Genomic DNA, 26,711 nt, shown 5'->3' with positions numbered 1-26,711 from the left:
AGAATATGGATCGATAAATATAAGCACCGATTCAAGTTCATTGTAATCGCTTGAATAGGTCTAGTGCATTTAATTGAAGTGGAACCGCGGAATAGCCTCCAACTGTTTTATCGGTTTTGTAAAAAATATTTTTTCATAAATTAACAGTTGAATATGTTCATAAAATAATTTTCCATGAAAAACACTCTTGAAAAATCATATTATTACAATTTGTTTGGAGAAGTTCATTCAGGCTTCTTCAGAATAATGAAAGATGCATTATAGTTTATTACATTGTTGCCAGATTGTATAAAAAATTTAGCCGCTATTAGATACTTGTAATGGCATTTTGTGTAGACAATGTTTCAGTCATTTGGAGGTGTATGTTGAAAATTTTAATTCATTGTCATTTAAATATGAATTATTTGGAGATTTGAGTCTGCCACTACCAGGGTAGAGATATATCTAAAGAGGCATTTTGAGGCAGATTTCTGTTAAAAAGTAAGACTTGTATCAAAATACTGCTCATTTTTGAGAACAAAACTATGTAAAGTTGCCTGTCCAATAGTTTTCGCAAGTAGTGGTAGAGTGGTAGTGTTAGGAATCACACGTCAAAAGGTAAGACCTCGTTAGTCCTTAGCTCGCACTTTCTCAACTTCTGAGAGTTGTCATTCGTATGGGGGCGACAGCTGATTAACGGAAAAACAGATTTTAAACAGACAGACTGGAGGAATGTATGCGCTTATTTGTGTCTAAAACAGAACGTGGCAAAGCAGATGGCATTTAGTTTAGAAGCGAAATATTTAATTATCCATTCAGTATGTCATTTTGGTTTATTTCGCTTCAAAGAAAAGTATGACGTTACAGGAAGTCATTGTAACAAATACTAATTTTGGAATTAAAATATTAAGTCGTCTGCATTTTGAATCAACTAGTCGATCAGATTTTGAAGAATTTTTCTTTATTGAATCGAAATGGTTTTAAATAAGTACAAATGAAAAACAAACTGCTATGTATGGAGATATTGATGTAGCGAATATTATTTGAAATGCTTATTGTTCAATCATTTTTCTATCTCGAGTTTCAGAAGGGTTGTTATTTCAAGAGGATGACTACCCTGATTGAGGTGTAAGGTAATTTGGTTTGAGGATTACCAAAATGTGTTTCTTCAAAAAAGAAATATGTTTTAGACATTTAACAGATCATTCTACGATAAATGTTATTGTTTTCTCCATATCCACTCTGCATGAGTAGGAGTGCCCAAATAGTTCTCTTCGATGTGATAGTATGGATATCACTCAATCACTTGTAAATTATCAAGTTATTTATATATTGCTAAAAATGAACTAACCAATTTCGCGAAATTGCACACTTCTAAACCAGTTTTTGCTATGTATGAGGTTGTATATCACAAATGTTGCAAACCCGCAAACCTTGTAATCTCAATCGATTGATTATAGCTCAAGATTTCAAAGCCGCAGGACCTATGTATTTAGCAAACCTTATATTTTAACAATAAACAGAGTGATATATTCAAGTTTTTATGCATATTTATCAATAGGAGAACAGGACCCTTTTACAGATGCCGGGAGTTCTACTTTCGACATCCTAACGTCTGAGCAATGCTATTAATAAACAAAATTATTCTTAGATAAATTAAAATGGATATATTTTTAGGGGAGATTGATTTTTTGAAAAGAAAAGTTTTGGCTTTCTACTTCTCCATCTTCATACAGAAAATATAGGAATCTTCCAAAGAAAAGAAGAAAGCCCTCTCAAAACAGCTACTTTCATATAAACATTGAATAACATGGAAGAAAAATACTTGTATATAAACACTGAATTATATGAAAAAACGCTTTTCTCTATTCTGTTTGAATGTCACAATGAGGGATTTTTCTGATGAGGAAGAAAAACAATGTAAACTAAATCCTTATAAACTCCTCTCAACATTTCAATCAAACTTGACGGCTGCTGTTAGGCGCGGTTCCCACTGGAGTGATACGATAAGCGATGCAACAGTTGATTCGATAAAAAACCCGATCCTGATTTGATAACGATCACTCATAATCGTGCATACATAATGGAAGCAACTCATCTAGTGCACACTGGAGCGATCGTGATACTACACCGATAATTATCGGAGTCGCGTCAGTGAGGAGGACACAGCTGCCGAGTTGCTTAAGCGAAAGGAAGGTGCGACATCGTTCGATACGTTCATGTCGGGTCAGCAAGAAGACGTGCAATCCTTTATTTCCTTCGTGAAATTGGTGGAGCAGAACCCGTGCTTCTCCAGTCCCTTCGACACCAATCTGAATAAAACCTGGTAACTATTTGCGCTCATTCTATGAAACTCTCTGAATTTCTGTAAATGTTGAAAGAGTTCATGGTAAACCACTGACGAACTGTCTTTAATATCAAACATATAGGGGTATCCAGTATTTTCTAGATTCCGTTTCCTCTTTTGCAAGTACCGGTAAGCAAAAATAACATCCTCCTCTAAAGAGCTCATGACGACTGATGAAAACAACTGCTCCGTTGCTCATCCTATAGGCTATCGTATCGCTTCAGAGTGCATTGGAGAGTTGCGAGAAGAAAAGTTGCATCGGGTGATAAAAGATTGCTCATATTGCATCGCTTATCGTATCGCTCCAGTGGGAACGACACCTTACATTCTAAGTACTACATTTATTAATTACAGTAATCTCAACTTTCTTGACGCGAAGAAACCATAATAACTGTGGAAGGACCTCACGATACTAGTATTGTCAAAATACTAGTTTTGCGGAAATCACGTGTGTTTGGCGACAATGGGAACAAGGAGTATTAGATGATATTGTTCAGAAAACTAATATTTTTAAATGAGTTACTGAAAACTCGCTTTTCCCACTCTCTTCTCGTGATCGCCGACATTTATAATGATAATAAATAAATATAGTTTAAAAAACTTAAAAAACACACTTTTGAAGAATATCGAATTAAAAAGTAAAAAATATTTTTTAAAATAAGCTTGAAACAATAACGAACGCAAAATACTAGTATTATTGTGAAAAAAGCGACAGGCGCTTGATATACAAAAAATATGGCACAAAGCGCCCATCCTTTTACCACAATAATATTAGTATTTTTTGTTCGATATTGTTTTAAGCTTATTTAAAAAAAAATATTTTTAACTTTTCAGTTCGATGTTCTTTAAAAGCGTGTTTTTTAGTTTTAAACCATATTTATTTTTCATTTTCTAATTTCGTATGCTATAAAAGCGTGTTTTTCAGTATTTTTAAACTATATTTATTTTATCTAAACTTTGGGATCAATCAGCCGTATATTGTTTAGAAAAATAACCATTGATATTTTCCGATTCCGGAGAGGGAGTCTGAAAATCAGCTACCAAGCCTAAGGTAGCAGGCGCGCAAGGGAGGGTTAATGAAAAAAAACCTTTTTCAATTGAAGAAAAACATGTAAACTGAGTTCGAATTATATCAAGGAGGTTACGTACAGCGCCATCTGCCCGCGAATAGATCAAGCAATAATGTCGATAATTCTGTCAAATACAGATCCCGAGCTTGAGGATTACAAAGAGAACTACAAACAAACATACATACATACATACAGGTGAAGCTACTTAAAGCGTGCTGAAAAAGGACTTGCTTCGGATCAATACATTCACTTAAAATACTGGACTCTCAAACTAAAATGGCACTAACCCAAGGTCCCAAATAGTGTAAGCAGTAGGTAAAAGTTCCAAGTCTCCAGAAAACCGTTGAAAAAATATCTAGATTTTCAAGCTGAAAATTGAAAGGAACTGGGCGATACTTGATCAAGATCCATATCAAAACTACCAATACAGTTGAAAACGGACAAATAGATGACATTTTCATCACCTTTCCAAAAAAGAATATCTCAAGTGGCAACCACAAAATCACTGCCTGTAAAGATTGTTCTACTCTGTTCAATATTTCGGCCTCCATTTGAATTCACGTAACTTGACCGACGCGATGGAAATCATGCGGCTAGAAAAATACTGAAATAGATTTTGGATCAACTCTCGTTGCCCAACGATATTGAGGAATGTTACGTAATTGGTGAATGAGGAAAAAATCGTTACCTGGCTATTGCGGTTCACTTCTTATTGTTTGAATAAACATCGTTGAATCGGAAATATGTGCTAACTTTTGCGTATTCAAAATAGTTTAGCAAATTCGTATAACAGGTTGCTCGATAGTGCATGATGAAGGAATTATTTTGCACCAAAAATCCAGGACAAACTTTCCGTATTGTGTGGTCTAACAAAAACGACTAATGCGCAAAGTGAAGTATGATTTAATATCCAAACATTGAAACATTTGGAATATGATAAAGTTAACGGTTTATATTCTTTGAAAATACACGGTGTTCCATCTCAGACGAGCCACCCTGTATATTTTTTATCCCATAGTGAGTGGAAAAATTACCCGAAACACGAATGATTTTGTTTGGGGGACATCTTTTGACGCATATTTTAGGCTTGAACGAGCAACTCCCTAATAGGGAGCTCTTCAATCCCTCAAACTTGAATAAGGGAGAGGGGTTAAGTGATACTTTATCTGAAAGGTCTTGTAAGCCTCTTTACAACGATGTTTGAAAAACTTAAATTTCGCCAAAAATCTATTTTGCAGCTCAATGAGCCACCTTGAATAATTTAATTATTTTTACAATGTACAAGCCCATTTTATTAAGCCCTTTTTACAAACTCAAACAATCGTCAAAAAATTACATTCTTGAAAAATTTAATTGTGTTATCATCATGCTCACAATCAAAAAAATCAAATCTGCGTGTTTAAATCCAATGTTCAAATTGTCCTCAATTGACTTCCATACAATAATACAATTTTGACTGGAAATCATCTCTGACATGGTTCAGCATAATTGGAGTTATTTGACGACACTCATTCACAATTCTTTCGTTCAAATTTTCAGGGTGGGTCACAAAAATCTTGGACTTGAGATGTCCTTACAAGTCTTTAAGTTTGAAAAAATGAAGTATCACTCAACCCCTCTCCCCTATTCAAGTTTGAGGGGTTGAAGAGCCCCCTATTAGGGGGTTGCTCGTTCAAGCCTAAAATATACTTCAAAAGATGTCCCCCAAACAAAAGCATTCAACGTGTTTCAAAAAATGTTTCCACTCACTATGGGATTAGAATTATACGGGGAGGCTCGTCTGAGATGGAACACCCTCTATACTATTTCAATTTCTTCAAAATTATTGTTCAAACATAAAATCAATCGGTATACTGGAAAAAAATATGATGACTTTCATTCTTTTTATCAGGTAAATGAAATTTACTGTTTAGAAGTTGATTTTTTAAACTATATACGAAAAGTCAGAGCTCACAAAATTCAACGACCCATTGGAAAAAAAACAGCAATCAAATTCAATGCTTTACACTTCTTGGTCGACAACAAGATTAACAAGAATAAAATAGAATTAATGGAGTGTAATGGAATGGTCTCATTTGTTTGAAGGTGATTGACAATGTTTCATGATGAATTTCACTAGTTCGGACTTCCATTGTCTACTATATAAAATGATTTGAAATCCCTGAAACAACTAAAAAAGAAGAATTAAAAATGAACAGCTGAAAATAAAAATTATATTAACCAAAATAAACCTGAAATGAAATAATAGTGAAATAAAATACAAGTAAAAATAGAACAATTGAATAAATAAAAATAAAGAAAAGAAAAAAGAAAATAAAAATAAAAAGTGGAGAGATTCCAAGTCACGTTAGTTCAGACGTTTCGATTGTTAGTATCTACAATCGTCTTCGGGTGATGACTGGACTGATTCCTCCGAGAGATGACTATTTATAGGTCGTTCGAGTACTTTCATTTATCCCCGCTTTCCATTTTCCGCAGTTGAGGCGCTGGACGAGACGGGATGGGACGGGATGGGACGAGAGGGTTTGGGATGGAATAAAATAGAAATAATACAAAAATAGTGCAGTATATTTTACATTCATTTCAGAAACTTGAAAGTTTAAATGGGGCACCTTCAATTCACAGTAAATTTACACTCAGATGGTTAACGAAAGGATTTTTCAATTGGGGTGTGCTCAGACTCTCAAACAACTTTTGTAGTATTTCAATAGTTTAGACTTCCATTGTCTAATATCATTCCACTACGATCAGAAATCTATGAAAGAGCAAATACAATCGGAATGAAGAGCTAAATTATTTTATTATACGCTTTAGAACGTTTACGTTGTCGGTTTTAGAGGGCAACAGAAAACCAGACAGATTTTTTAAATAGATTTCAATGAGAGTGGTCTATGTCAGAAATACGCAGCATTTCAAACTTAAAAAAACATTCATTTGAAGAAATTCACTTCAGAGACCCTGTTTCTAGATGATCTATATAAATTCTAATCCTCAAAGTATTTTAAGGACGTTCTTTATAAAATCTCAAGACAAAGAGTGAAATGTTAATCTGATTTCTAAATAAAAATTCGTACTTCACATGTCTTAACAGTTATCTATATTTGAAAATACAAACCATGGAATGACAAATATAGGACCGAATTATTAATTACCAAAAATTTGAAAAAGTAAGTATTAGACATTGTGAAATCACTGCCATTGTAGAATATTTCTAGAAATATAACGAATTCGATTTCAAAATACTTTTTTAAAGTATATAAAGGAAAATGTAATATGGGTTCTGTTTTAAATTTTGATAGTTATAGTTCCGATTTCCCTGAAAGACCCTGATTGATACTTCAATCACAGTATCCACGTGATCTGCCCGAGTTGCCGGAACCTTCAACCGCTCTTAAGATGAGATTCTCATCCAACGCGTTCAATGCTGTAGTATCGAAGGATTTGACGGTTCATGGACACCGGATTGGTTATAATAAACGGTCGAAAATTGATATTGTGTTTAGTTTATTCGCTGTTATTATTGTATTTAGTTTTTGTAGTTGATTATAAGTAATTTACCACAAAATATTCTATAATAACGTTAAATTTAGTTTTTAAATGAGCGCACGCCTATGGTAAAAGAACAAAATTGGCTCCACACTTCGTTTCGAGGTCACCGAGAATTTTGTTAATTTGTGGAAATAAGGACCATCGAACAAAAATCAAAGATAAACAAGTAAATATACACAATTCTGGTACATTTATGAACCCATTTATAACAAGAATAATCTCCATTTACTATTGTAACTGACATTGAATAAATAAGTCGTTTACAGAAAAAAAACTGTTGTTGAATAAAATATCCCCAGTGACAACTAAATAAAATTTTCAGAAAAACTGGGGAAAATTCAGCCTCTATCTGAATAAAACAATCGCCTATCATGGCTACCTATTATTTGGATGGCTGATTGGTACGTGGGCTAACGTTGAAAGCTTGTTTCAAATAAATCATACTTACTTGACAGAACCTAAACTAAAATTGGACTCAATATTTTATTTCAGTCGACATCACACGAAACCAATCAAGAACCAATTTTTATAATTGATAGTTCTCTGGAGATGATATCTGTTGTATGTTCAGTCCACCATTCCAGCGAAAAAGAATTTTCTATTCTGCAAATTTCACACATTCTGTTACAAAACAATTGTTAGAAAAAATAGTTCAGTATTTCTGAATGTCAATGTACGAAACGATATCTTACAATTTGGTGCTTGATAAATGAACTCATTTTTTAATATAATCAACTTAATTCCTATTGTTTTTGGCGGTTAGTAAAGTCAACACAAAAGAAACGCATTTTACGCTCCATGTATCAAATCAGTCAAGTATGAGCCTCTATGGCAAAAGTCTGTACAATTTACATTTACGTAGCCAATATTACATGAATGAATTATATGACACGAAACTGGGTTATTTTAATAATTGGTAAGAGATCAAAACCTCAAGACAAACACGATAGTGGAATGACTGGAGGTTGTTTTTAAATTTTATATTAGATAATACAGAAGAAAGCAGAATAGTTACCACTCTCAATCTTTTACGAACCCCAGCTTTCATCAGCCGTTACCTGATTTAATATTTTAAATTGCATTTTTGGACAACTTGTCAATTATTCGACAGAAAACTTGAGTATTCGCAAGAGATATATTGATTTTTCTTATTCGAACTCCTCCAAAGACATAAGTAATCGTTCAAGTGTCAAATGTCATATTGGTGAGCCCTAAAAAAACTCCCAGCGAGGAGAATCCAACAAATCAGGAATATTGGAGCACGTTTGGACCCACATAACATCAAGTGGTCTGAAGATGTTCAACGACACAATCAGTCCGGTTTTGATGAATATTTCTATTGTGAGAAACGGTGCCCCGAAGCGGGAAATTGGAAGGAGTTTGAGGAGAGGTTAAAGCGCTGCCAAATGTCCTATGAATAGTTTGGAAGTATCTGGTGCCCACTGAGACTCCACTGAACCTAATAATTTCAATCTAGTTAGGGCTAAATAAACGCCTCATAACTTGAAATAACTGTAACAAATTTCAAACATATCGCTGTAAGGATGTTAATGATATTTTAGAAATACTGTATTTTATCAAATTTCAACGCCCTGTATCTCAGAAACGAAGCAACTCCGGACATATGTTCATGAGAACTTTTTTCTTCAAAACAACCTAACAAATCACCCTCTGAAGTTTAGTACCGTAGTTAGCAATCAAAAATAAAACGATTCGTGAACACAACACTTCAAAAAGGGTGCAAACCGCGGACACCTGTTTCTAACTATCGTCCTCATCAGCGCGGTGCAGCCAAGTGTAAAGATGGGCAACACTTGTTTGCCGAAAACAGGAAACAACACATACGCACGGAGTCAACAACGTGAGCCAACCGCACATTTGTGGTTCCAGTTAGAAGACCTAGAATTCCTAGGCTACATCTAACATGACCACGTAGGCAGCTATAGCTACCTGCGTGAAATCCAGGTCCAGGCTATAAATAAAATATATTCTATCTGCGGTAGCAGAAATTTGGGAAGATAACCTGGAATGCCAAACGAAAGCGATTCCACAGGTTTCTAGAAATAAATCGAAAAAGGTTAATGCAGTCAAGCTGCTGGAAAATAATTCCACGAAAATCAAAAGATAAATAGATAAGTACTATTTTCATCATGCCTACACTGATTTCAACTTAAGAGCCACCACCACAGCAGTTGTCGGTTGATTGGTCAAATCACCAACACTGACACAGAAACTTGGCAAGTTGACTTGGGTGTTACACCAATAGGTGTTTCCACTTAGGTCTCGCTCGCGTTTACGCAGTCATTTCCATTAAGTACTTTTCTTGGTTATTCACATATTGTCTGACGGAAGACAGTTGAAAGGGTAAGGGAAAAGTTTCCAACCTGAAAAAGATGAAGATGACTATCGGCACATTTTGTCTTCAATCGAGGACCGCCTGCCTGGTACTGACCAATAGGCTGAAACAGCTGTCTACCGGTGGCTCTTAAATCGAAATCAATATGGGAATGATCAGAATGGTACTTATTTATTTATCTTTTGATTTTCATGGAATTATTTTCCAACAGCTTGACTGCAATAACCTTAGACCTTAACCATGGGCACATGTTTCGGGTTTTTTTTCAATTCAATTCAATTCAAATATACTTTATTGTCTGAAGAATAAATTCTTATTGACAAAGCCTTGTGCAAAATATAAATAACATATACATGAAATCACAAAAGTATCACAAAAGTAAAATCACTAAAAGTAAGTGATAACATTAACTGAAAAGAGACATATAAATAATAACAAACGTTCAGGATATGAGAACATGGTCAATAAAATTAAATAGATCGATTTAAACTAAATTGAATCAAAACAATAAAATACTGTAGATATTAAAGTTAGTCTTCTCAATTAAAATTATCATCGTAGAATTCTACTAAGCTATAATAAGGTCTCACAGAAAGCAAGTCTTTCAACTCTTTCTTAAGAGATCTAAGGTCATTTATGGTTCTTATAGCTTGAGGAAGGTGATTGAACATTTTGAGACCGTTGTAAATCTTTAACTAGGGTCAAAGAAGGCAGCGGTAATTTAAAGCTGAATCTTTGCCTGGTTTGATACATTGGCTCGTCCAAGTTGTTAAACAATACCCTATTTTTGGCCCATCATCAGTATGGTGCAGCCAAGTGTAAGGATGGGCAACACTTGGTTACCAGAAGAAAGAAATACAAATGCATCGAGCCACCAGCAGGAGCCAGCCGCACATTTATGGTTTCAGTTAATAGATCTTGTGTTCACAAGAAAACTATCGAAATCACCACGGAGGCAGATATAGCTACCTGCGTGACATCCGGGTCCAGGAAATAATACAAGTAGGAAGGTCATCGAGTAAAGAAGTTATTAATCAGACATATCACTCAAGAATGTGGCAAATCATAGACCGGTGGCTCTTGAATTGAAATCAATATGGGAATGATCAGAATGGTACTAATTTATTTATCTTTTGATTTTCATGGAATTATTTTCCAGCAGCTTGACTGCATTAACCTTTCTGCATTTCACATCATTTCTAGAAACAAGTGGATTCGTTTTTCGATGATATTCCAGGTTATCTTCCCAAATTTCTGCCACCACAGTTGTCGGTTTATTGGTCAAACCACCAACACTGACATAAAAACTTGGCAAGTTGACTTGGGTGTCACACCAATAGGTGGTTCCACTTATGTCTCACTTGTGTTTACACAGTTATTTCTATTAAGTACTTTTCTTGGTTATTCACATTTCATCTTCAATCGAGGACCGCCTGCCCGGTACTGACGGTGTCCAATAGACTGAAACAGCTATCTACCGGTGGCTCTTAAATTGAAATCAATATGGGAATGATCAGAATGGTAGTTATTCATTTATCTTTTGATTTTCATGGAATTATTTTCCATCCGCTTGACTGCATTAACCTTTCTCGATTTTATGTATATTTATATATATATAAATATATAAAAATATATATATATATAAATATAAATATATATATAAATATATATATATATATTTATATATATATATATATATATATATATATATATATATATATATATAATTTTCCTTTATTTTGAGTATTTCAATATTAAATTCTACAAAAAGAGTTTGAAGCTTTATATCTTCTATTAATTATCTGCGAGCGCTTTCGACAGTTGGTAGTACTGTCATCTTCTGGCACTCCTCAAACTATATATATATATATATATATATATATATATATATATATATATATATATATATATATATATATATAGTTGAAGGACAGTCTTTGCTGACTAGTTAAGAACAAAACTTGGGAATTTCTTTGGGTGAACAGCAGAACGGAAGTGTACTCTTATAACACAAGTTATTCCAATATTTCGATAAAATTTATTATCATCTTCAGGGAAAAGCTACAAATGTTTTATGGTGATAATACAATATGAAAAAGTTATTTTATTTTAATAATGATATACAAATTTTTTATACAACTTACTGTTAGTGAGGTTGGCCGTGTCGAAAAGAATGTTATATCTAAACAATTGAAACATGTCAATACAATAAAATAGTCATCAAGTTAAAAGAGGTAGACACCTCACTGGATACAAAGAAGAATAATGAATTAAAACTTTTAATAAAATCGTTATTTGTTTTAAAATTATGGGAATACCGGTAAACGCCATGTGCATTCAGAAACAAGAGAGAGAGGCACAAGACAGTTGACATATTGAAAATGACAGTTGTCATGTCATTATATTATAAAGGTGTGTTAGTTTGTAAATGATAACAATCTGGAACACAAAGGGAACTGAATATGGAACAAGTGTGATCAGAGACATCTGCTGTTCTGTAAGTAATTAAATGAGAGAAAATCCACAAAATCAAATATATTAATTAATTAACAAAATCCTCCGTGGTCTTGAGGAATGGACCACGGAGGATTTTGTTAATTAATTAATATATTTGATTTTGTGGATTTTCTCTCATTTAATTACTTACAGAACAGCAGATGTCTCTGATCACACTTGTTCCATATTCAGTTCCCTTTGTGTTCCAGATTGTTATCATTTACAAACTAACACACCTTTATAATATAATGACATGACAACTGTCATTTTCAATATGTCAACTGTCTTGTGCCTCTCTCTCTTGTTTCTGAATGCACATGGCGTTTACCGGTATTCCCATAATTTTAAAACAAATAACGATTTTATTAAAAGTTTTAATTCATTATTCTTCTTTGTATCCAGTGAGGTGTCTACCTCTTTTAACTTGATGACTATTTTATTGTATTGACATGTTTCAATTGTTTAGATATAACATTCTTTTCGACACGGCCAACCTCACTAACAGTAAGTTGTATAAAAAAAATTTGTATATCATTATTAAAATAAAATAACTTTTTCATATTGTATTATCACCATAAAACATTTGTAGCTTTTCCCTGAAGATGATAATAAATTTTATCGAAATATTGGAATAACTTGTGTTATAAGAGTACACTTCCGTTCTGCTGTTCACCCAAAGAAATTCCCAAGTTTTATATATATATATATATATATATATATATATATATATATATATATATATATATATATATATATATATATATTTATGTATATATACGGAATAGACACAGGTTCCACTGACCAAGTAAGAATCATCAGGAAATGATTATCCCGTCTCAATGGCTTCTACAGGAAGCGCTCCTATAGTATCTAATAATAGTTCTGGTGATGAGAAAAACTCTTTACTTGTGCAACTGAAAAAAAAAGACAGTGTTTTTCATGCTATACGTAACGTGTAGCACTCATACCAGCTTATTCACTATTGATTTATTGTCTGCGGGTGTACGTGGCCGCTTAGTAATTGCTGTTCAGATTCGTTTGAGTTTATCCATTCACAGCCATATTATGTAACAAGAAAAAATACAATCGCCGTGTTCCACCAATTATGATAGGTCATGAAAGCCACAGGCGTAAAAATCGAAAGTCGAATATTGGTTTTACTTTTACCAGTTATGATATTAGAGTAGAATGACCGACTAACGTTTACATGCTGTTTTCGGAAGTAGGAAGAAAGAAAAACGTGCTTTATTTACTGATATTTCAATTCCTGTTAATTTATCAGTGAAGCGATCAGTGTAACGATTTGAAATAGTAGAATAAAAAAAGACAATTACCTTGTATATAATAACATGGTTTTTATTCTCATGAATCATTAAGTCATTGGGGATTGGCGCTAATTATGATACATGAGAAATATAAGAATATAGTTTCTTAAGATGTTAGTAACACTTGTGATGATTATAATACTTTTTGACACTAATCAGAATCTGAGAATATTTGATACAGTTTCACATGTTTACGATACCTAATCATGAGCTGATGCAAAAATACGATTACTTGAAATTGACGACAAAGAAATGAAATCGAGAGAAAATGAATCAAGGAAATTGATTTAATTAATCAATAGACACTATGGATAAAAAAAGAGAAGAGAGAGTAAATAGGTGGTGTAATCCGAGGAATATATATCTATACTAATATTATAAATATGAAATTTGGTAGAATGGATAAATATATGTATGGTTTTTGGCTCTTTCACGCCTAGACGACTGAACGGATTCGGATGAAACTTCACATAAATACAGCTTATATATCGGAATAACATATAGGCTACAATTTGCAAAGGTGTTGTGTGATTTTGGTCATAATATAACGATAAGTATCAATTCGGAAAAATTCTTGCTCCCTGAAAGCTATCTTGGCGTGCGCTGCCTGTACCGTTGGAGTTACATGCAGATAATGTACCGTAAGCGATAGCATATATCTACCTTTTATGTGGAAGCCACTATATGCAAAATACTGAGCCATGCACATTACAGAATATCTGTCAAATTCTTGTAAAATTGTTACAATTGTCGTTTTGAGTTTTTAATATAGATAAACTGTCTTTTACACTAAGTAATTTGAACGAATCGTTTAAAAGTCATTACGATAAGATTAACTTGACACAACACAGTAAGCCATTGCGCGTCGCGTCTACTGTAAGGCAACGGAGAAGGATGCGCATTGGTAGAGGAGCGGTCTAAGCAATGAAGCGCCATCGCGGAAAAAGCGACCAGAATACGGACAAAAGTTGTTGACGATTGTGTTACTTTTGCCCAGTTCTTTATAGGTAACATAATTCGATTCTCGAAGCTATTCATTACTTAGTATAGTTGGCATATTTTTTAATTACTGTATTTTTTAAGTGAAAATATAAATTACTAGCTGTTGCTCTCGGCTTCGCTCGCGTAGAATTTGGTTTGTTACATTAAGTTTCGTGACAGACCATTTTAAACAAATAGTTACAATTTTTTTTATTACCTAAAACTTTACGTTTTCAACTTCAAATCTGACAAAATTCAATACAATCTTTGAACCCCTATTTTATTTTTCCCCCTTGGGGGTGGAAATTATTGATTTCCTTTATTGATACTTATTTATACGCTATACAAAGAACCTACCTGCACATTTCAAGACTCTAGGTGCAGTAGCTTTGGCTGTACGTTGATATAAGAGTGTCAGTCAGTCAATAGGTACCCTCTTACACAATACTAATTGTTCACCGCTATTTTACCGGCGTAACCGTGGGCACCTACCTATCTATATAGCAACTTATATTTGAATCCTTTGAGCTGTTAATACGTGAAAAAGTAAAAAATGTAAATACATACATTACATTAATCCATCCTCACAAACTTTACGCATTTATATTATTAGTAGGATTACCAATGTAGGTATTTCATTCTAATCCATTTTTTGTCGCTGATACTATTCAATATTGTATAAGTGGGTACCTATTGATTAACTGATACTCCTATATTAACATACAGCCGAAGTTACTGAACCTAGAATCTTGAAATATGCAGAAAGGTTCTTTGTATAGCGTAAATAAGCATCATAAGCATCATAAGCATCATAAGCAGTAAATTGCCACTCATATTTTCACAGTGCCTCTGAAATATTTTTTCTGCAATATTGGAAATCCTGCCGAATTCATTTAATTTATTTATTATAACTGATCAATTTTTTTATTTTAGTCCCCTCAGCTGCCGTTCATCAAAAGAATAGGAATTAAAAAAGTACATGTATTACTACCATAATATTGAGACTGAGAAGAAATTCTTATTTTTTTGATTATCGTGATACACCAAGCCCATATTTCGAAAAATTCCCCTTTCTGTCTGTCACACAGTTGACAACTGCTAACTCAACAGGTAACAGAATGGAAGTTCAATAAAACAGTTCGTCTGTTAGATGCTCCTGAAATAATTGAACATTTTTCATGTGAAAACTTTCTAAAAAATGTTGTAAACTAAATAAAGTGCGTGAAATATAGTGTGCATTTCCATCCAAAGTGTTTGAAACAATCAAGCGAGCAGAAAAAGGCTGAATACAAACATGAAGTAGACTGAGAACAATCTGGTTCAACAGTCCAAAAAATGTTCGAAGATACATACACTCATACCACTGAAAAATTGATTTGTCTACTTATGCAAAAGTTCATGATCATTGGTGAATATTCACCTTAGCTACATCTGATGATATAACATTGTTATCTTGTTTGAATACCTTCTTCGTAATTTACAAGACAGAAACAATTATTTAGTCATCTGGAAAAACACGCATAATTTAATACCTCTCTCCTCTTATACAACGCAAGCGACAGCGGATTTCATGTTGCCTTGTCGATTCACTTCTTACTGCATTTTTTTATGTCCTCTTCAGTATATGAAACAACATAAATTTCTGCTTCGACTCTAAAAAATATATTTTAAATCTGCAAATAATGATTTGACAAGAATGATGACTTGATTTGACATACCAGGCAAATTTATTTTGTAAATTTCAAAATTATAACCTCTGTAACTGTTTTGATATAACAATCAGACAAATATATTAAAAAATATTCAAAGATAGAGAATGTGAGAAATTGAAATTGAATAATTCGTCAAATACTGAATATAAATTCACCCACTGGAAATGTAAGGGCATGCAGAAACAGTGATGAAAAGATAATTTTGTTTCATAGACGAGCCTTTTTCCCCCGCTGCTGGCTCCCCAGTTGAATTATTTGAAAATCCTTTCTTACTGCTCATCTATAATTTAAAATGAACCAACATACAAAATTTCTGCCTCCGAAAATATAACCGTACGGAGAAACAGCATTGAAAAGTTTAATTTTCATATGTAAATGATCCCCTTTTATTCCCAGTAGGGGAGCCTCAGTTGAAATTTTTGAAAATACTTTCTTAATGCACATCTAAGACCTAAGAAGCACCTATATTCCAAATCCTAATTTCCTAGTACTTATCAGTACGGAGAAACAGAGTATTGAATGACTTTTGCATTCATGAGTATAGATTATAAGTATAGATATTTTGCATTTCATTAGTTTGGACTTTTTTTGTATAATATGATATAAATTGATTTGAAATCTCAGAAAGAATCTGTGAAAAATTAAAAAGATTAACCGAAAAATAACAGTTTTATTAAACAAAAAACTGAAATTACAAAGGAATAACATACAGGCAACAACCAAAAAAATTAAAAAATGAAAAAATTCAAATATTAATACGAGCTGAAAAGAAAAAAAAAACTATTAACAAAAATTAGAAATTAAAAAATTGAAGGATTCCAAACCAAGTTACGTCACGACGTTTCGATTGTTAGTATCCACAATCATCTTCGAGTGATAACTGGACTTATTCCTCCGAGATCCGACTATTTATAGGTCATTCGAGTTCTTTCACCTACCCCCTCTTCCCTCTCTCCGCTTGATTAGAGGTTTTCATATGTTACGTATCTCTACGCTAGCTAGCTAGCTAGCTAGCGTAGAGATACGTAACATATGAAAACATATACGTGACTTCTTTGAATTTTCTACTGAACCAGTGTTCTTCCTTGTGAATGATTTCAGTTTGAACCCACTTGATGTTATATTGATAAGTCCAAACATGCTCTGCTATTCCGGATATGCTGGTTTATCCTCGCTATGTATGTTTCTTGTACTCGGCAATGCGAACTTTCAAAGGCCTCTTAGTTTCACCGATGTATGAATCTCCGCACTCACAGGGTGTATTACCGAGCCCGAAAGCATGGTCTAGTAGAGTCTTGATGATTCCTCTCTTAGTCGATTGATGGTGGTTGGATTTCTGGTTCAGATACTGTCCCATGTGAGTGGGTTTTCGATATACAGATGTTATCAATTTAGTATCGGTCCTCTTCACCAATACGTCTAACAATGGCAATTCGTTGTGGACTTCCTTCTCCATTGTGAAAGTAATGGAAGGACTTACGTTGTTGATGTGCTTCAGGAAAGTATCTAGTTCTGCATTCCCATGGTTCCATATTATTAAGGTGTCGTCCACGCATCTCAACCAGACTCGGGGCTTCTTGTGGGCTTCTTCAATGGCCAGAGTTTCAAACCACTCCATATATATATATATATATATATATATATATATATATATATATATATTGGCTATAACCGATTAAAGAGGCGATCCCATTGGCAGTTCCTCATCTTACGTAGAGAATTCATCCTCCAGTTGGAAGTAGCAGTTTCGTACACAGCATCCTAGTAATTCCATGACCACTTGTATCGGTAGGTTCGTTCTAACTTTCAGGTCCCCATCTTCGGATAGCTTCTTCTGTATGATTTGAAGTGCTTCTTCGACAAGAACGTTGGTGTAAAGGCTTTCCACGTCGAAACTGATCAGTTGATCCTGCTCTTTGACTTCAATTTCTCCTAGTAGCTCAACAAAATGCCTTGAATTTTTCACAAAAGATGATGTTTTACCTTGCAGTGGTTAAATTATTGGTAGTAAAAATCTAGACAACTTCTGAGTGGCTGAATCTCTGAAGCTAATGATCGGTCTAAGCGGAACATCCTTCTTGTGAATTTTGGGTAGTCCATACAAGTAAGGGGGCTTACTGTGGTGCGGTGTTACCGATGGTCTTTTTTTTCCGAAACCGACTTGGTGTTTTTTCAAAGTCTGGTACAACTTCCTTTCAATAATTGATGCAGTAGGGTCTCTTAGGATATTCGTGTATTTTCCTTTCTGAAGCACCTCTTCGATCTTCTGTTCGTGAAGATCAGTATCCATCACAACAGTAGCGTTTCACTTATCTGCAGGTAAGATCATGATGGTGTTGTCTCTACGTAGATCGTTCAGAGCTCTACGTTCTTCATTGCTGATGTTAGAAGTTAGAACTGGTTCTCCTGCCAACTCCCGGCAAACGGTAATCTACCGCTAAAATCAATTAAGCGGAGAGAGGAAAGAGGGGATAGCTGAAAGCACTCGAATGACCTATACATAGTCGGATCTCGGAGAAATAAGTCCAGTTATCACCCGAAGACGATTGTGGATACCAACAATCGAAACGTCGTGACGTAACTTGGTTTGGAATCCTTAAATTTTTTAATTTTCATTTTTTGTTAATAATATTTTTTTTATTTTCAGCTCGTATTAATAATTAAATTTTTTAATTTTTTTGATTGTTGGTTGTATGTTATTTCTTTGTAATTTCAGTTTTTTGTTTAAGAAAATTGTTATTTTTTGGTTATTCTTTTTAATTTTTCACAGACTCTTTCTGGGATTTCAAATCAATTTATATTATATTAGGCAATGGAAGTCCGAACTGATGAAATACTCCACAATCCTCTTCGCCTGACGAAGACGATTGTGGATACTAACAATCGAGCACAGGGCAACAACGGTGTCTCATCAATACCATAAGAGTGCCACAGGTGGTAATAAATCACTCTTAGTGCAGCGTTATGTCGATGGATATAGGCCGAGAACGCATATGCTGGACATGCTGACATCAAGTGTATCAGAGTCTCAGACGCCTCACGGCAGACCCGGCACCTTGTGTCAGGGACGTCTATACCTATCACGCGATTGCCGTAGAATAAGGTGGCATGCCACGAGGAACCCCTCAGTTTTCAACTTCAGCCCCCTCGACCTCAGAAAAGCGAAGGTCAGGCGGCGCTTTGATAAGCCGAGGTCTTCAATGTTGTTGAAGAAAACCTCATGCATTGGCTTATTCTTGTCTTGCCTCAGGCTTTTATATGGGCCTTTTGCTGAAGGGGTTCCAACTCGGTGACAGAGTTGTGATCACCTCGTTCAATGTCGAAAACCAAACCGAGTTCAGCAGCTGCTCGGGCAGCTGCCCTAAAGAGGAATGCTCCAATTTCTGCTCTCTCGTGGTCGAGGACCATACAGAGAAGGGGATCCGAACTCCTGACGACTTTAGAGGCTCCATTCAGTACCATTCTGTTATGTAGACACTCCAAACACAAAAAGCTGCACCCTCTCTGTTGTCAGAGGAAGTACAACCGTGGAACGGACACTTTGGGATTCAAACTCATTTTTTGGGTCCTATGGTCGAGTTGATGCAGCTCCTCCTGAGTCCATTTTACTACTTCAAACGAGTAGAGTAAGATTGGAATAGAAAGCATATTTGTTACAGCAACTTTGTTCTTCTCCGACAGTCCCGATAACCAGCTCTGTCGAAGTTTGTGCTGATACTTACCGCGGAGAGAAGTCTTCACTGCTGCTACCTCTTGTGCATTCTCTTCCATCACCCTCAAGGACTGATGAATATCCTTTTCTCTGGAGACATAACGTTCATTATTATTATTAATATTGTTATTAACTTTTTTTAAGTTGATATATCTGTAAGAAGGACAGCGATAAATGTTAATTCTTCAAAAAGACACAATAAGGTTATTTTGAATTCCATGGATATCAGAATGCGATTACGCCGTCATCGACAAACAACTCACCAACGTCATGGGCATTAACCTAGGTCATCCTCATTGCTCAGCTAATTCAGTACGTAATCGCAAGATTTTGCCTTTTCATCTCGCACTCGTCGCAATGGATTTGTATATAAACGACGGAGAGTGAAAGTTTCAACTCCAAATCGAAGAACCAGCTGTCGAGATTGGCCTACTTTCCGGTATTATGTCAGCCTTTTACGAACCGCGGCGCTTACTTATTATGTTTCCTGTGGCCGAATTAGATTCGAATCGCGGGTGGAGAATAGCCGGCGGACGAAATTAATTCAGTTTCACTATTACCTAGGTAGCCTGACTGCCACCTCATGCCCATGGGTACTGAACTAAAGGGGATAAATTTTAATACCGATTACGAATGGGATCTAACCAAACGCTGTACAAAAAAGTGGAACAAAAAATTTGGTTAAATTTTCATTTCCGGAATCATGACCTCTATATTTGAAGGCCATGAATTCATGTACAGCCTTTATAAAATTCGTTCTTTATATCAACATTGGTCATATATTTTGTTATAACACATATATGGAAAATAGCACACGTAGTGCCTTTAGCGAAGACGGATGTGGTGAATGAGTTGAACAATTTGAGGCCGATTAGTATCTTGCCAGTCATCTCCAAATTATTAGAAAGGAGTATTGAAAACCAATTGGTAGAGTACCTACATGATAAGCATATTCTACCGGACACGCAGTCTGGATTTAGGAAGGGACATAGCTGTGCTACTGCACTTTTGAATGTGACCGATCGTATATTACGTAATAATGATTCTGGTATGATTACAGTTCTGGTATTATTAGACTATTCGAAAGCTTTTGACTCTCTCAACCAAAAATCTGTAAATTTTTTTGATAATTATCTAACTAATAGAGGACAAAGGGTTATTCTGAATAATAAAATCTCTACAGTGAAACAGATTAGTTGTGGAGTCCCACAGGGGTCTATTCTGGGACCAATCCTTTATACAATATATACTGTCTTCTTTAGCAGTCTTATACTCCATGGGCACTTGCAAATGTATGCAGATGATACCCAGTTGATTTATTCCTTTCACCCCACTGATATTAGAAATGGCTGCCGGAAAATTAATGAGGATATCAATAGAATCCACAAAGTTTCCAAAGATCATTGTCGTTTGCTGAACCCTAGTAAATGTAAAGCAGTGGTTTTTGGTAGGAAAAACGATAGACTTTTCTTTCAGGAAAGTAAAATTACCATCAAAATTAATGATATTCCTATCGAATATTGCGATGTTGTGAAGAATTTAGGTCTCTGGATGGACTACTCACTGCGATTCGATAAACATATCTCAGAATGCATTAGGAAAAGCATCTGGAAGCTCAAAATACTATACGGGAATCGTGCCTCGCTGAACAAAAATATCAAAAAAATGCTCTGCGAATCTCTCGTGCTTTCAACGTTCTCGCATTGCTATACTGTATATGGTCCTTGTCTCACTGCAGCTAATGCACAGAGGATACAAAACTACTGCCTTCGATTCATTTATGGTGTTCGTAGGATGGTTGAGTATGAAATTACGTAGAGAACTACACTGTTGCATTTTATATCATAAAATTATTCAGACCAAGGCACCATCTTACTTGTATAGGAAAATCGTATTTCGTACTGATGTTCATAATTTGAACATCCGTTCCAAGGGAACTATAACTCCACCCGTCCATAAAACTTTTATGTTTGAGCGTAGCTTTTCTTATAATATTTCAAAAGTATATAATGTCATACCGAAGGAACTGAAAAATATGAAGATTATGACATTTCGAAAACATATTAGAGAAGCCTTAAAATCCCCTACTGGTTTAAACCCCTGTCTCTCTGTCTCTCTCTCTCTCTCCCACTGGATTGAAATGTATGATTTTTTTTATAATATCTTTTTTTTTCTGTTTTTTTGAACATGCATGGTTTTTGTTCTAGATCATACTTACGGTTACTGATTAGAATATGGAACTCTTGTAAATGGTTGAGACTTTTTAGTTATATATGTGTATATGGGTGTATATGTGTGTATATATATGTGGGTATATATATATATATATATATATATGTTCATAATTTGAACATCCGTTCCATCCGTATATATATATATATATATATATATATATATATATATATATATATATATATATATATATATATATTTGTTTTTAATTTTTTTTTAATATTTTTGAAATATTCCTTTTCCTATATTGTTTAGAATACCTACAGGTTAAGTGGAAGACCATATATATATATATATATATATTTGTTTTTGATTTTTTTTTAATATTTTTAAAATATTCCTTTTCCTATATTGTTTAGAATACCTACAGGTTAAGTGGAAGACCATCTGTGAGCATACCTATGCTCACGATGAACTTCGCCTTTTCAGCGCGCATCTCATATGTATATATATATATATATATATATATATATATATATATATATATATATATATATATATATATATATATAAATATATATATATATATATATAAATATATATATATATATATATATATGTATATATATATATATATATATATATATATATATTTTAAATTTTTTTTTTTCTCTCTTTTCACTGATGTATTTGCTGTTGAATAAAGATTATTATTATTATTCTTATTATTATTATTATTATATAAATTAGTTTCCTCCTAACCTAGGCCTAAGGATGGTAATCTCGTTACCCATAGAACATTACTTTTTCATTTGATAGTGACTTACTATAAGATGTACTTTTTGGGTAGACCAAATAGGGGAGACACGAAATTGAATTTTTTGCTCTAGACTGAGTAACCTTTTTTAATAAAAAATACTGTAATATTTCAATGGGCGTGTTTCATGATTTTTGGTTTATAGTTCCCTTGATAGAAATTTTAAATTGAAAAACAATGCACTTTGTCTCATCTCTCTAAGTACCATCACTTAGAGAGATGAGGCATTACTAATTAATTATTAAAAATCGAATTTGGTAGGGTGGTGACGTCACGACCCTATTCCCGCTTCTTGTTCGATTGACCAATAGGAACAATAGAAATAATCAACATTGCCAAATTGTAGAATTTACGGAGCCTATAAGTATCAATTTATTTATGGAAGTGTATATTAACCCGTTAATGTTTCGTTAATGTTACAAAAAAAATTATTCAATTAGATAATTGTAACAGTTGTATTCACACAGAGTTGACAACAATAACAACAAAAATGGCATCTGTCAAATTGGATCATCAGATCTGCGATTGGATATTACAAACACTTGGCAACTCCGCTCTAGACACGATCAATTTTATTGGTCAACAGACACGCGGCCAATTCAAATTCTTGCTTTTCGAATTGTTATTTTTTTGCAAATATAAAGAGATCTTGGGACCTATTAGGCTTGATAAGTATAATATACCCCTAACTCGATCAGTCTATAAGCAAACCAGTATCATTTTCCATAGCATGAAACAAGCCCATTAAAGGATATAAAATCTCTCAATTCGAAATACGTATACGAAATACACTATACAATGCATTTTGAACAAGACTATATATCAAGGTCAAGGATAGGTATTATTTTTTCAGTACTTTTTGGTAAAAAAGAAAATAATATGACTTGTTACTGAGAAGGCGTTATCAGCTGATTCTGGGTAATTAAAAGTTTCATATTCAAAATATGCAAACTCAAATATGATTTCTAAATAATTGAAACTTTTTCCAATTTATCCTAATAGATCTTCAAAATGATCATCATTCACTTCCTGACAATAATTAATTTCGTTTCGTTTTCTATCAATAAGCTCTGGAATGGACTGCGGTTATGTAACATATACTTAAGATTTCACGAATCTGAAAAAAATCAAAGTACGTCAGATCAGGTGATCTAGCGGGCCATTCTAAGGGACCGGTAGATAGGCACACGTGGTCCTTTGAGATGTCCCTTTGCATCACCTGATGTAACGCCTCTAGATGTTTTTGAGGCGATACGTGATATCTAAAGTGTACAATGTACAACCACAGTGCATTACAGAACTCGTGGATGAGAAAAAGATGTGCCTGCGAAGAAATTACCTCCAGAACATTCAATAATGTGAGAAATAATGTAAGAAAAGAGAAAGATCTAACTCATTTGATCTTCCTCTTGATAAAATGAGTTTGATCTTGCTCTTGAAGATGATCACTTGGTGATCGAAACACGTGTCGAGGTGTTGAAATAACGGTTTGGTGTTGGGAAAAAACTCCAGTAATATTCATTACTACACCAAAGGTTCCACACAGTGCATCACAAGAATTAAGAATAGTTTAGCAATCACCTTTGACAGCTGAAAAATAACTCGCTTTACGGAAGTCTGAAAAATCTGACATTCAAGCAGGCGTCGATAGACGGAGCAAAAAATTCCATAATCGTGTATTTAAACTTTCCATTTTTCGTGCATTCGTGTATGACATTTTTTGAACAAACCAATTCAATAGCCATCATGTCGAAAGAACATCTGAAATGGTTTTTCCCATTCAGCATTGATTTGAATTTAGGCTACTGCGTGGGCGTTTTCGTAAGAAGGTGGAGTAACAATCGAAAACAAAGAAACCTCTGGTAATACGTGAATATTACATTATGTTTCAATTGTGATTGTGTGTACCTGTGTTGTTTTGCCCTGAAAGAAAAACGTTGACGACATACATGAGCGATCATAGACCTAATTTGAATTGAATCATGCGAAAATCAAGGCCGCCACAAATGTGATTGGTACATGGTGTTTTGTGTATGCATGGTATGATATAATCTGATTGTTTCCACACCTTTGTATCAAGAAGTACAAATCATTTTTATACACTTTCGATCGAATTTAGCAAAGATAATATTAAGATACAGTGGTTAACGGCCAATTCTCAATTTTTCTAAATAATTAGCTATATTCTCCAGATTAATTCACCACCTCCGGTGATCCAATTTGAAAATTGGCATTTTTTTGACAAGTCTAAATATTTTTTTCCGGGAGAATATGGGTCATAAGTCTGGGAGATGAAAATTGAGTTGTGAAAGTTTTCTTTAAAGTGAAAAAAAGTCCCCAATTAGTTTGAGCGCATGCGTGAAAGTTTGAGAAATGGGAAAATATAATCAATCAGCTAATAAATATATTGAAGAAGAAAGCAATACAAATAATGAAATTATGAATATTACTGGAGGTTTTTCCCAACACCAAATCGTTATTTTTTAAACCTCGACACGTGTTTCGATCACCACGTGATCCATCTTCAAGAGGAAGATTGATCTTCCTCTATGGACTAGCTCCCCGACAATCTAACCTAATCTAATCAAAGTTTTTCTAGGAATCATTACAAATAAGAATTGTAATATTTCATTTTTGAATCGAGTGATGAAAACATCGATAGATTGAAATACTACGGATATAACATTTAGTTTACCAATTTTTTATTGTTTTCAGACGAACGAGGACATTGGGGAACTGTATCAGGATGAGGGAAATCAGGCAGCTATTTTGATGAGAACGGAAGGTGATGGATTAGTATTGGTAAGTTAATGAATGTGTTCCTATAATCGAATATCTAAACAGGGTGTTGCTAAATGATATGCGAATGTTCAAAGGTGTATATCTACATGAAAAAATAATTACAGGTTACTTATAAACTATGGTTTGAAATATTCCATTGAAAATGAAGTTGTAAGAAAAAAAAAGTAAATTATTCCTGAAACCATTTGGATATTTTAGTGATACTTGATGAGCACTGACATTTGATAAAAAAAAATTATTTTTCAATTAACTTCAACAGTCAGTGGCTTGGGCATGGAAATTATGTTCGACATTTTTGAAGAAAGAATGATACTGCCTATTGATTTTCCTCAAATGAACTTCAATTTTGAAATCCCTAGGATACGTCGTTTCTGAATAAGGAAAAAATGAAAACCCTTGTATTGTCCGAGAAATTATGGAAAAATTTTGTTGTATTTAATTCGATCTCTCTTGAGTTTTTGAATTAGTAGGGCAGTGACAGTTAATAAAGCTGCACATTTTTCGATACTGAAGAATTCTTAAATCCAACAGTGGCATGCGTTCGGCCATCAACTTTGATATTTTTCACCGGTAGGTTGAATCATTGTGCCCAAATGAATATTATTATCGAATCCTCGTTCAATTTTAAACAAAAGAGCCTGTTATGAGTTTTTTCTGTGATATGCCTTTTTTAGTTGAAGTATTAAGACCCTTATATTTACCAATACACATGATAAATCTAGTTGCCCTGGAATAAGTCACTTACGATTTCAATCTGACATTGCTTATAAGTGTCATTCAAATCTATTCGTTATAAATTATCTCCTTCATCATTAGGTTCATAACAGTTCAATACAATTCAATAATGGGGAATTATTCGAATTTGGAATTGGTAAATATGCATTTATCACTCTCAATGTTCCCACCTAGTATCGGGTAAATGATTACCTTCTTTGTGATGTAACTTGATATGTGTCGAATATAATTCAATGTCCATCGTGTTATTAACCAGGAAGTAATTGTTTTCCGGCAGGAATTTGCCGGAATTTTTTTGTGGGAGCGTTGACAGAGATGAATGTTGCGAGATTTTATTTCGAAATATTTATTTTTTTGAATCCAATATACGAAAACCGTAGAAGACACAGAAATCGTTATTCAGCTGGGCCGTCGCTATTTTCGTGCGCGCAGCCTAAGAACTAAAAATATTGAATTCCTTTTAATTTTTTAACAAAAAAATGCCACAAATTTATAATGATTCAGAATATTTCGTCAAGGGACACAGGTCGCTACTGCTAATTAAGAATATCAAAAAGAAACTAGTAGAAACAACACAACTCCTTTAATAAGGCGAATAATTATAAAACCGGTTACAGAAATCAAAAATAACCTAATGAAACAATTTGTTCAAGATTTA

General features: G+C 34.0%; 1 protein-coding gene across 4 annotated transcripts in view; it reads left to right on the top strand.

The window, feature by feature from the left end:
- Positions 1-26,711, top strand: part of sona (sol narae) — a 214,974-nt gene that overhangs the window by 117,946 nt on the left and 70,317 nt on the right. For all 4 annotated transcript variants that reach the window (XM_074180559.1, XM_074180558.1, XM_074180561.1 and 1 more), the window contains one exon: positions 25,232-25,318. In XM_074180559.1, the coding sequence (XP_074036660.1) occupies positions 25,232-25,318 (87 nt within the window). The remainder of the gene's footprint in view (positions 1-25,231; positions 25,319-26,711) is intronic.

Source organism: Leptinotarsa decemlineata, unplaced genomic scaffold (genome assembly GCF_025532065.1).
Source record: "Leptinotarsa decemlineata unplaced genomic scaffold, Ldec_3_MD MMD2_tig00026299_RagTag_RagTag, whole genome shotgun sequence".
Lineage (NCBI taxonomy): Eukaryota > Metazoa > Arthropoda > Insecta > Coleoptera > Chrysomelidae > Leptinotarsa > Leptinotarsa decemlineata.
The sequence above is the reverse complement of the archived record's forward strand: the minus strand, read 5'-3'. Positions and strand labels throughout refer to the sequence as shown.